Source organism: Pezoporus flaviventris, unplaced genomic scaffold (genome assembly GCF_033815535.1).
Source record: "Pezoporus flaviventris isolate CSIRO_AGI_PZ_B2104156 unplaced genomic scaffold, CSIRO_AGI_Pfla_v1 ptg000047l, whole genome shotgun sequence".
Lineage (NCBI taxonomy): Eukaryota > Metazoa > Chordata > Aves > Psittaciformes > Psittacidae > Pezoporus > Pezoporus flaviventris.
In genome coordinates, this window is record NW_026892595.1 from 16,310,301 (window position 1) to 16,323,090 (window position 12,790).

At 41.7% G+C, this 12,790-nt stretch overlaps 2 protein-coding genes across 4 annotated transcripts; one reads left to right on the top strand and one right to left on the bottom strand.

The window, feature by feature from the left end:
* The first annotated feature begins 84 nt into the window (after positions 1 to 84).
* Positions 85 to 4,334, top strand: RBM48 (RNA binding motif protein 48). The gene is made up of 5 exons (XM_061468539.1): positions 85 to 300; positions 962 to 1,152; positions 1,282 to 1,427; positions 2,389 to 2,924; positions 4,143 to 4,334. The coding sequence occupies exons 1-5, from the start codon at positions 85 to 87 to the stop codon at positions 4,227 to 4,229; spliced, it is 1,176 nt and encodes a 391-aa protein (XP_061324523.1). The 3' UTR covers positions 4,230 to 4,334.
* Positions 3,233 to 12,304, bottom strand: CLXN (calaxin). Of its 3 annotated transcripts, none has more exons than XM_061468476.1 (7): positions 12,162 to 12,304; positions 11,702 to 11,857; positions 10,079 to 10,183; positions 8,425 to 8,576; positions 6,170 to 6,274; positions 4,602 to 4,673; positions 3,233 to 3,472 (listed from the first exon to the last, which is right to left on the bottom strand). In XM_061468476.1, exons 1-6 carry the CDS (start codon positions 12,259 to 12,261, stop codon positions 4,629 to 4,631), a joined length of 663 nt encoding a protein of 220 aa, XP_061324460.1. In that variant the 5' UTR covers positions 12,262 to 12,304; the 3' UTR covers positions 3,233 to 3,472; positions 4,602 to 4,628. The 3 variants fall into 3 exon arrangements, with proteins under 3 accessions (XP_061324460.1, XP_061324461.1, XP_061324459.1); XM_061468477.1 differs by lacking the exon at positions 3,233 to 3,472 and adding an exon at positions 10,962 to 11,015 and having other exon boundaries at positions 4,465 to 4,673; XM_061468475.1 differs by lacking the exon at positions 3,233 to 3,472 and having other exon boundaries at positions 4,465 to 4,673.
* Between the last annotated feature and the right edge of the window lie 486 nt (positions 12,305 to 12,790).

Here is a 12,790-nt window from a genome sequence, read left to right on the forward strand (position 1 = left end):
ATATAGCCATCCTTTGCCTCTGATTGGCTTTTCTATCGAGGGCTTCGGCTCTTTCTGTCTGGCTGATCACCTCAGCGGGAGCCAATGAGAGTTCTGTGTGTTGACTGGTCTCTCGGCGAGCAGCTGGAGCTGCCTGAGCGGGGCGCGGTGGGCGATGGGAACATGGCTGTCGACGGCAGCAGCGGCAGTAGCGGCAGTAGCGGCAGCGGGCTGGGCGATGCCTGCAAGCACCACGCGCAGCTGGGGGTCTGCGAGTCGCGCGCCAAGTACCGGGAGGGGCGGAGGCCGCGCGCCGTGAAGGTAGGGCCGGGGGTGGCTGCGGCCCCTCGGGGTTCAGGGGCCGCTCAGCCGGGCTGAGCCAGCTGTGGCGCCGCCGGTCTCCTCAGTGCTTGTCCCTGTTCTGGTGGCTATAGCTATTCTCCCTTTGCTGCGGGGCGCGTCGGTGTGAGGGCTCAGGTATCCAGCAGACGCCCGAAGGAAGAGTTGGAGTTGGGTCTGGTAAACCTACTAACTCCGCGTTACGTTTTGTAAATTAATCGTGTAGAAATGCATGTGGCGCGAGTAGGCTGGTTCCGTGCGAAATTCAGACCCAGAGAGGAAGAGCAGCGCAAGGAGACGTGATGGCCAGCAGGCAGCTATGTGCACAGGGCCGCTGGCTTTGGCTACTTTTGTGCTGAAGCTCTGGTGCCCAGCGGCTCCAGGTGGCCCTGCGGCGAGAGTGGCGGACTTGCTTTTTGTGTGTGTAGTTAACGTACAGTGCACTGAACGGCACCTTCTAGGACTGGCCTGAGAAAGAGAGCTCGTTCAAGAGTGAAGTCAAAACAGAGTACAGGGGGGTTTCAGCATCCTGAGAGCATCTGAGGAACAACAGAAAACAGAGAAAATTGCTTACTTCGGCAGTGGAGCGATAATGTGAACATTTTGTAATACTCGGTTTTTTGTTTTTCTTTTCCCCACTCAGGTTTATACAATCAACTTGGAATCTCGTTATTTACTAATACAAGGAGTTCCTGCATTAGGGGTTATGAAGGAATTAGTTGAACAATTTGCATTATACGGTGCCATTGAAGAGTATCATGCTCTAGATGAATATCCAGCAGAGCAATTTACTGAAGTTTATCTGATAAAATTCCAAAAACTGCAATGTGCAAGGTACTGGAGAGGGCAGTATTTGCCTCTTGCTTTTTTAATCTTTTTTTATACTTTATTTACAATCCAGTAAGATTCTGGAGAGTTGAAGTAAAATCCTCAGTTTTGCCAATTCTGTTTAATTCCCTCCAGGGTGGCCAAGAAAAAAATGGATGAACGAAGCTTCTTTGGTAATTTGCTGCATGTGTGCTACGCTCCAGAGTTTGAAACGGTCCAAGAAACTAGGGAGAAGTTGCAGGATAGAAGAAAGTACATCGCAAAAGCAACAAATCAAAGAGGTTTGTAATTAAATTTCTGTGGAATATTAACATCTCACTTCAGGGGTGGGTGAGTGAGGTTTTGGTTGAAGTGCCCATTAAAGAAAGAACTTTTTAACTAGCTAACTAGTTAACACTGTTTTACAGATGCATTTTCAGTATGTTTGCAGCAGAATGGAGACATTTTTCAGTATATAGAGGGATGAATCTTTTTCAAAGCAACTTCTCATTTTTGGTTTAGACTAAAAGAAATGCTTGAGCTTTAATAATTGAAGTTTTCTTTTCAAAATATTATCAGAAATGTCAAGCACTGGCAGGAAATTTGGGATCATCTTTTTCACTTTTGTTCCAGCTCATTCAGGCATGCTCAAAGGGAGAGGTTTGTAAGGAAGGGGACTATTCCAGAACCTTCACAAAAAATTTCTCCAGCCTGCATACTGGCACTGGAGGAATGCCAGGAATGGACTGGGTTTACTGGGGCTGCTGCACTGCAGAGTTCCCATGCAGCACTGAAGCCTGGGCCAGCTGAGAAATCAGCAAATTGCTGAGCACAGGCTTCTCCTTCTTTGTGCTTGTGTACTTTGCTACTATTAGTTGCATGAGGATGTTGAAAGGGAGTAAAATCACTGATTTTTAACATCAAAACACCTATTTTTTTTTTCAATGTTGCAAGGCAGCCTGTCCTTGAACTCATAACTGAGGTAAAAATCACTGATTTGCAACATTAGAAGTACTTTCCTTGTGTTCTCAAAACTGCGGAAATAATTCTGCTCAGGCGTTCCCTTGCAAACCAGCAGAGGGACTAGGGCAGGATACTCCAGCTTGGAAGATGCTACTTGGGAGAAAAAAGAATCACAGAAAGGTGGCTGAGAATGGATTATTACTGGTATTGCTTCTGTAATTGTTTTAAATGGGTTTTATGTGTTAGAACTAATAATGACACAAAATAGTGAAGCTGCTTTTTTCCTTTGTTGTTTTAAAGATTGCTTTGTGTTAAAACAAGTAGAGGGGCCTAAGAAGACAGTCCCAAAGAACTCCCGGCATGACCGTCCATGGAGTACGTCAGGATCACATGCAGCCAGTAGCTGGGATCCATCCTGCTTTGCAAGTTCTCCTGGAGTATCCCACAGCATGGGGTATCCCTGTGGGAATCACAGTCAGAGCCTGTTGACATTTCCTCAGTATGATAACAATTCTGCTGAAACTTCTGGGCACTTTGGTCAGAACACATCCCTAACACTAAATGCACATCCAGTAGAACATACTCCACCAAACTCCTTAATGCAGCAAAGGACAGTTCCGGTTGATAATGGAATCAATCGGTTTATGCCTCGGACAACTCGCCTGCAAGAACGTAAGAGGAAGAGAGAAGAAGGTACCAAGTTTTCCCTCATTGGAGCAAGTATGGACAATGCTGAAGTCGTCATTGGTCCACAGCTACCAGAAATACCTAAAGTAGATCTGGATGATGATTCACTGAATACCTCAGCGACATTAATTCGAACTAAGTTGAAAGAGGTATGGATTCTGCAAGTTCTGATGTTTTCATTTTCACAGTATCACAGTATGCTAGAGATTGGAAGGGACCTCGAAAGATCATCTAGTCCAATCCCCCTGCCGGAGCAGGAACACCTAGATAATGTTACAGAGGAATGTGCCCAGGCAGGTTTTGAATGTCTCCAGGGAAGGAGACTCCACAACCTCCCTGGGCAGCCTGTTCCAGTGTTCCGTCACCCTCACTGAGAAGAAGTTTTCAAACACAAGTATCATGTGCTTGTTATCCATAAAAAGAGAGACTGTAAGAAAAGTGAAATCAACACTTACTCAGTATTATCAATTTATTTGTCACTTAAAGCTAGCGTTCTTACTGTTTAGCTCTTCCATAATGCAGAATATTGCAGGCGATTCTACTCCATACCTCTGACACAACACTTCAGAAAATACAAATGTCAGTGCATGGTCCTGCATGATTTTTAGTAAACTACACCTTTTTCTTTTCACATGGGGAGGAGGAATAACTTTGCAGGTAGTCCTGCAGAATCCAGTGTGATACTTGTACCTAGTTTCTGATTGAAAGGGAATGAAAAATAATAAAGTCAGAGTGCAATGTAATTTTGCTCCAACACTACTTATGGAATTAAAAGATGTACAGAACCACAAGTTCTACTGTGAGAAGCTTTGTCTTAAGCTATATAACCTTTTATTGAAGATATTAATCCATTAGCAGGTCAAGCACTCCTGCTATAACTTTCCATTTAAATTAAGATATGAAAAAGTTTTCTTGACTCTAATAGACTGATTTAAAAGAGCTTATCTCCAGTCAAATTGATAAATAAACACCCCTTATATTAAATACACTTCTAAAGTTTGTGTCAAAACATGTACCTGAGTTTCAAAAGCATACTAAACCTTTGAGAACACCTCTGGTAGGGAGAGAGGAGATAACACACAAACTTAACACTGTAGCTGAAACACTAACTAGCTGAAACTAGTCACTTAACACTGACTAGCTGAAATTTGTTTGTGTGGTTAATATACAAAAATGGTCCTGTGAGCACTTCCATTTCCTGATTTTCACCTCTTGTATTCAATGCTGCCTCTGGTGCTATTTTTTCCCCTTTTCTGGCAGGAAAATTCCCCCCCAATACTCAAGTTTTGGAGAGATGGCCTTACTCTAAAACTAGCATGAAAGAGTGGTTACAGCTTACTAAGATTTCTTTTTTCTTCCCAATTTAGGTAGCAGATTCTGTGTCAAGAACATCTGTGGAAAAGCCAGAGTGTAGCTCAGCCAAACCACTTGTAAAGCAGAGAAGAAGAATATAGATACTGCTGGCAGCATTTTCCTACAGTCCTTCTTTTTCCTCAAAGGATTTACTTTAAAATACTACTTTTATGTCAATAATAAAATTACTTTATATTGTATTTCCAGTTCTCTGTTAAAAATTGTATCAGGTTGTTTCTTGGAATGAACAAATCATAATGTACTGTCAATTGCACTACAGTCTTTCCCTGTGTACCTCATACTGTAACACATTTCATAACCCATTGAAGAGCTGTGTTTAGGTAGAGTAATAGAAGTAAATTCTGTTTATTCATTAGCTTTTACAGTAAAGGAATACTGAAGCTTAGTAAGAGTTTCAAGTTGTTCCTGTTTTTACTATACCATGCAGAATGGTGAAGAAAAAAAGGTCTTACAGCAGTATTCCACTGGGAGTTAACAGTTTACGAGCTTTCCCGGAAGGTTTTCTGCTCAAATGCCATACGACTCTGTTAAAAAACAAAACCAAAATTGATTTTCAACTAACTGAAGGATTTAAATACAGTCAGAAAGGATGCTGAACTGAATTGTGTAAGCAGTGCAAGTCCTTACAGTTAGAATACCTCTTGCTTTTTGCCTTAGAAAAGGTAAATTCTGTAGCATCAATGATGTCATCACTGAGAGACACTGAGAACATAAAATCTGAATTTCCCCTCAGCTATAACTTTGAAATTGTTCAGCTGTGGTAACACATGACCAAGGAATGATCTGGCATGGAGGGCAAGGTCTAGCTGCAGAATGAGTTAAACTGGCTGCAAGCAGGAATGCCAGAAAGTGGCTATGACTTAATGTAAAGGAGCAACATTCCTCTTGGTGATAGGACAAATATCCACAGCATTGTGTTGTAACAATCCTGGAGTGGGAGTGCTCAGGTGCCACCTCTGGGCAGCAGAACTGGTGCTGGGGGGATGGAACCTACTGCTAGGTTAAGGTTACAGAAAACTAGTAATTTTTCTGTGCTGATTAGCTAATATAATTCTGTCCAGAAACTTTTCAAAAGCATTTTCACTAGTGTACAAAACCAAGTACTTCCCTGTTTTTTCCCAAACTCTGGCAAGTCTGCCAGAAGAAGTCTGGTATTTTGGAAACGGCTGCTTTGCAGCTGACATGATACAATGCCCCCTGCAATTCTGGCTACAAGGTGACTTCCTGTCTTCTAGCCTGCCATGCAGGTGAGCTGTCAGGATATAGAGGTTTCCAGTGAATGAAAACTTGCTGCATTCTCACCAGGATTACACAGCTCCTCTGTTTCTCTGTTTCTGTTTCTACTGCACGTATTTCAGAGTTGTGCTTTTACATCTCTATGAAGGCACAACTTTTAGTATTTAAAAATGACATAAGTTCAAATAGAATAACTATTATTGGATATGGGAAAAAGTTCTTTGTTCTAGAGCAGAAATGCTCTCCACAGTTGAGCTTAACACTGATGGAAGTGAGCATCTTTCCCCCCAGGCTCCCCCCCCCCCCCCCCAAAACCAACAACCCCAAATTAGATGGATTGTTAATAAAAAAAAGCTGAGTTAGATGTCATTAAAAACCAGCCATGCCACACTCAGAGATGAAGAAAACTCTCAAGGTATTAAGTGAGATGATGGAAGAAAAATAAAAGGAGTTGTATTCCTTGAGATCTTTGGCATAAGAAGTTCAAGAGAATGATCTCATTTTCTTAGTCTGAGAGGATGTTTACTGAGGATCATTCTTTATATTGCTGCCCTGGGACAGACAAAGATTGAGTAACTGTGTTCTTATGCTTTTTTGTACCAATGTTTGTGTAAGGAAACATCAGTGCTGTGAAAGGTAGGTCAATTTGACATACCTCGCTCCGTATCTCACAACCAAAGCATTTATCACTTTCAGCAGCCCCCAGGTAATGACAGTTGATACCATACTATGTTCACCTCCTTACCAAAAGCAGAGTATTGCCCTTTTGTTTTTGTTGATGTACCTTTATGTCTGGCAAACATGGTCCAAAGGCTTCTAAGAGAAGATTTTCATCTCTGACTGCTTTTTCAAAATCCTTAAAAGAAAGCTTGCCATCATGATCATAGTCCTACAAAAGGAAGGGAACTTTTCAGCAAGGGACAATTACTTGTAGGAACAATTTTTGTTTAACAGGTGTTTTACTGACATGGATTCTATTTTTAGTTTGATAGTATGAAAATATTATTTTCTTTGGGCCATCAGTCTCTGCTCACACATGATCTGTATTATTTGCCTTTACCTCAGGCATAGAAGGGGGAGCAAGCTCAACTATCATCTCATATGGCTTTGCTAACAGAATTCCAGAGAAGGCCTAACTTTATCACAGGAAAAGGCTGAGCTGATAATTGCATGGACAAATCTCAGTCACAGTTGGCACTGAGATAAATTACAATTAGGAGACTTAAAAGGAGGAGAAAATGTTAGGATATATTCTGTGTATCTATTTACATAATGAGTACATTCTACATCCTATTCAAGAGTCTGGAAATACTTTACCCTAGTGGTTTCTATAGTACACTCCTGCCCTGTCTTACACATACAGCACTCAGAAGCATATGGTGGAGTACGCTGATGCCAGTCCACTTCTTTTGTACTGCAGAATCTCAGCACAGCAGACTATTCCTTGAGGTGTAAAAAGCAGCCTTGTGTTTTCAGCAGTTCCACAATTTGAAAACCTCCTGTTTCTACTGACATGACAGCTTAAAACATCAACAAATGCTACAGTAAGCATAAGTACTTCTTTAAACCATATAAAATTAAGGTGTTAAGTGAAGATTGATGGGTGGATATGATTAATGTTCAAGGCAAAGGGCCAAATCAAAATTTTTGAAGATCAAGCCATGGAACCATCACAGCTAGTGACTGTGCAGCAACCACAGGTTCTAATGGCCGGAAAAGCAGAGGCAAGGAGCTATGTAGGCAGAGATCCCTGAACAAGAAAACCTGCCACTGCATGCTTCAGAGAAACAGAAGTGGCTGGGTACCCTCTACCTTTATACCCCTCAACACAAGGGAGGGCAGGGCATGAGCATGTCCATTGCAATGAAAACAGTATCATGCGATTGGACATATGCTTAGTCACATGGTACCTACAGGCAATTACTCAGAGCAATTTTTACTACTTTGAGTGATGGACTCCACAAATGCATTTTTGGATACCTAACAGTTGTTTAGTTAAGATGGGCAGCAATATCCTACTGGGACAACTGCCCAGCAGCCAAATCAGTTCTGGACATCCTTCAAACACATGTCAGAGCTTTATTATGTTGTGGAAAAACTGAAATGGGATTATGTACATGATTTGTTCATAACTTATTCTTACACACATGAAGATTCATTATGTCTAGAGCATAGTGCTTGGACTAGCACAGCTCACTTATCGACTGGCCCAAGACATGAGGGTGTTCATTCTGGAAACAGCCTGCAGGAAAGCTGTGCATGTAGGCGGCTCCAAAACTGAATAAATTGCAGTCATAGCTTGCTTTCTGCATAAGACTAGACTCAGCATGGTCAAGAACCTTGGATAAGATGGACCTTTCACTGAGGGTGTGCAAAAGGAGTGGGTTTGAAAAACAGAAAAGACAGGGTTGAATTAAAAGAGTTGGGCATCAAGATCTGGTTTTAAGCGAGATCTTTTAAACACCACCATAGGCACGGAGGTTATATTTCTTGATTTGACAAAAATGTTGAAACAGTTCCTGGCTGATCTGGGTATCCTAAATTAATCATAGTAAGACATGTTTTACATTAATAACCTTGAGATTACTATTCTAATAGAAGATATAAATTGGTAAAAGACATTTCAGGAGCAATTTTTAAGACACATTTACTTAATAATAAAGCTATTGCAGATGCCTATCACTGGAATAAACGCAGCTCACGCATTTGAATTTTCCACTTCTGACTGGGCTTGTTTTGACTGGGCATACACATGTGTGTATGCACACATACGCATGCTAGCTTATATACAAAGTTTGTAATACATTCACATAATAAATTAAGTTTCATGTGAGGATACCGGACTAGGACTCATTAGATCTGGATTAGATATCTGGCTTTCCTTAGGAGACTTGTTTCTGTCAAGTACATAACTAACTCTGAGGTGCAGAATTCCACTGTAAATCAGGCCCAGTATTTTGTTACCTGATAGGAATGCTCAAAGGTTCAATTAATGAATGTCTGAAAGACACTCAAGTATCACAATAAGTAAATACTTGCCATTTTCTTCATTGCTATGTCTACCAAGTCCTTAATTCCTTCATCAGGATCTTCTTCGGATGGTTGTTTGAGAAGACAGTTTTTCAGCATTTGAAACATTTCCTCTCGTGAAATGTATCCATCACCATTCAAGTCATATACCTCAAAACAGTCTTTTTGAAAGATAAACCAATTTTAAATTCATACATACTGTATCACACACCATTAAAGCTGTCTGCTACCTATAGACAGAAAATGTGAATTGTATGTTGTACAGAATATTTGTTGAGCCACATTTATCATATATAATACTTCATATACATTGCCTATTTGCCTTTCATAGTGAAAATCAATTTTGCTCAAATAAATCATCTTAAGCTCACAGAAACCATAATAACTTACAGATTTTAACTTCTCTGAAGTTGTTGATTTAGAATATAAACAAGGTTCTGGTCTCCAACAGGGACCAGCTGTGTATCAGAAGGAATTTGCACATACAAAACACATCTTTGTTATTTTAGAAACTGGGTTAGGAAAGTAAAGGAAAAGGAAGAGTCATCTGTACTAGCACAGAAAAGACATCTATCACTTATCTGCCTAATTGTTCCTACCTTCATGGAATCAGAAATCCACAACCATAATACCCTTTATGTAAATACTATTTACTTTATGTAAATACAATTTACATAATACACTTTTATCTCTCACAAAACTTATTTAAGCAAACCAACCAACCTCTTCAGTTTTGGAACACAAGAGGTTTGTGGGTTTTTTGCCTGACAAAGACAATGTCTGCAGTGAAAAACTGTACTGGTGTACACTTATGACAAACAACACTGTGTATCACTACACATTAGTATATGCTATGGTGCAGGACTGCATATTCTACTGCTTGTGGTTGTACTGACATACTGAATTTTATCCTGGCCACACATCCTAGTGCTGTGACATGCCAGACCACTTTCCAGATGGATTTATCTAACACATTAGGGATAGCTGTTGCTACAACACAGGAACTATGGAAACAACATGCTGACATTATCCTTTTTCTATTACTTCCTCCCCCCCCCGCCCCCCCCCGTCCTATTTCTATTTCTTTTTTTTTTAATTTTATTTTTTTTTATTTTTAGAACTCTGGAGTTCATGCTATTTTATCTCCCCCATCTTTCTCCATCATTGCTGTAAATGTTATCATGACCATCTTACAAACAGACTCAGTTTTTCCATCTATTTTTCCAAGCTGAAGAACTGCTGGGATAAATGCAATCGCTGCTGTGTCCCCATTGTGCCAGTAAATGAATGTTGGCACAGGTCTTGGTTGGCTTGACACTGTGCTATGTAGCCAAACTTACCCTTTAGCTTCATCTGCTTCTTTCTAATTTTGTGTGTGAATACAAACATCTGTTAAAACTGTGTGCTGTAGAACAAGTTCAAATGCTAGTTTTTGTAACCAACAAAATCAGGTGGCAGCTATGATAATGGCAGTTTACACAGAAAAACCTCTGTATCAGAGAAGCCATTTCAGAACTCTGTTTCACTGTGTTAAGCTATACAGAAGAAAATTCTTCAATCACCATACTTCATAAGAGTAACTACTAAATTCTAATAGAAGCAACAAGTAATAATTACAAATTCAATGATTACTACTAAATACCAGCATACAGATAAATCTTACATTCGATCTTTTCTTCTAGTGTCCCCCGAAGAAATACTGATAAGCCTTCCACCCATTCCGTCGCACTGATGCAGCTGTTCTTATCTCTATCAAAAGTGTGGAACACTGGGAAGTGTATTAGATACATTTGAAATGTATACAATAGGGAAACACAAAGGAATATTTTCTTAAATTCAATGAAAATATAACCCCGTATTTTTTCTGAAGATGTTTCTCTGCTTTGACCAAGGTATGATAACCCTTCTTGGATCTTTCCAAGATGTAACAACGAAGGAAATTTCACCCCTTTGTTTACTGATGTGCCATTCCAGAATCCTGCTGGGATAAGACATCTTGTTTGATCTGTTTCTTTCCTGACTTAAACTACAACAGGAAGCATGCTTCCATGTAGATGTAAATCAAATAAATCACAATACCCCTTGCACTGAGACATATTTGCAATACAGGAGAAGATCTTAATTACTAGGTTTAGTCACAGAAAATCTTAGAGAAAGTAACCCTAGGAACAGTACATAAATATTTTAAATATACAAAGTAAAATAACCTTCTCCTGTCTTTCATGTACCAAAAATCTTTTTTAATTCTCCCTTCCCTGAAATAAGAACCTTTCAATCTTGCAGCTTTACTATTAATACAGTCAGTAATACAGTACTTCAAATCCCAGATATAATTCAAAGCATCAACTAACATCTATAATAATTCATATTTTAGAATGTTAATTAGTAAGCTGGCTACTAGAACACCCTACACCCAGAGCCAAGCATTTTGGAATTGGAAAACAATAGGTTTGCTTTTGCAAACTGAAATTAGGCCCTTTGCATGTAAGCATTAAAATAATTTTAAAGAATGTGTCCATGTAAGGTATCTTCCAAGGCACACTTACCTTGTTGCATAAAATGGCAACAAGTTTTCATTTTATGGTATTTAAATACTCCTCCTGCTAGACAACAGGAGAAAGCTTAACCAAGGGATGATTCCTGGCAGCCTGAAATTGAAAAGAACGGCAGACTAATGCCTCTTCATATCCTCCTCTAGATACCTGTACATCAGATATCATCCATGAGATTTTCACAGCAACTGCTGATGTGGCCCTCATGTCATCAGTCCGTGAAATCGCTGTATTTTCAGGGGGTTATTTGGCTCATTACTCTCATCTCCCTCTATGTCTGCCTAGCCCCCTCTGTGCCGTTCACAACGCCTCTATTCCAGAAGTCATCCGCTCTATAGGCATGCTTGTCTAAGACCCCCCGGGCGGAGACAGCGCTGTCCACCGGCAGCAGTGACTGCAGCTCCCGGTGGAAGCACCGGGAGGCAAGTGACGCCATGCTGCCCTCTTCTGTCACGACCCTACACCGGCTGGGAGAGAAACAGCCACAGGACAACGCAGTACAACTGCCTCTCTGGTTGGCCTTCCTCGCGCAAGCGTGTGAGCTACAGGGAAAGCAAGGAAAACTATCCCTCATAAGGAAAAAAGAAGATATCCTTTGCTCAGCAGCTCCTGAACACAGCTCTTCCTTTGCTGTCTTTGCAGGAACAAGATGGCTCTACCTCATGTAGGTATGCTCATCAGGTCAACAATGTAAAACTAGAATCTTCCACCCTTTTTAGACCCACCAGTCTCACCTCTGTCCATCATCATCTCATCCGTCATGCCAAACGCGCTGTGCAGAACGTCTCTGAACATGTTACGGTCAAAGCCGGCTGCAGCAAAGCGGCTGCTGGACTCGGCCACCAGCTTGTTGAAGAGCTTGATCAGACATTCCACTTCACTTTTATTAACTGCCCAGGCAAAACACAAGCCAACATATTTTAACACTTAAGTGGGTAAAAATGCATGCCTGCCACAGTGGAGCCACAGGGCCTGGACACCTCAGGTACTCACCGTAAAACCGATGCCCCCCACCCTGCTCCACCCCGTACCCCTATTCCTAAGGGCTCAGCAGGAATTCTCCCCCCCCCCCCCCGCGGTGGGTGGTCAACAAGGCCACAGAACGAGCACAGGGCAAAGGGAGGTGGCCGCCAGCCGCGAAAGCCGCTCAGGCAGCGCCGGCGGCCTGTCTCCCGCAGGGATGGGGGGACTCACAGTGCTTAGTGGAGTGGCCCAGGGCGTCCACCAGCTGCTGCAGCCTCTTCCTGCTCATGGTGAGGGACCGGCCGCTCACCGCCGCCGCTGCGGCCGCCATAGTAACGCGGGCAGGCGGGCCCGGGCCTGGCAACAGCGGCCTTGCGTTGTTGCTGGGCGCCACGGGCAGGTCATAGGTAAACATGCATGCAGGGAAGCAAAGAGAAACTGGTACCGTACGTTTAAAAACAGCAGCTCCAGGAAATAACTTGATTTCAAACTTGAAAAAAATGCTTTCGGAAAGAAGAGCTAAAAGCAGACTACATACAACAGAAATCTATTAAAATAGTTTTATCCTCACATTCCTACTTTGTCCCACTCCTGAAGCTTGGAACACGCATGGAGGTTGCCTGGCGCCACCTGAACCCAGAGTGTAAACAAAGGGGAAGCTGAAGGGTTGTAACCAGCCTCTACTCTTCCTTCAGGAAGGATACAAGAGGAATCACGTTTGTTGATACATTGAAAACCAACCATTTCACCTCTGGTATTAAAGCAGCTTTGTTGTGAACAGACAAAACGCTTAAGCCCCTTAGGCAGCCACACCACTTCCAAAGCACAAGAGCAGCATTTCAACCCACAGCTGACCAGAA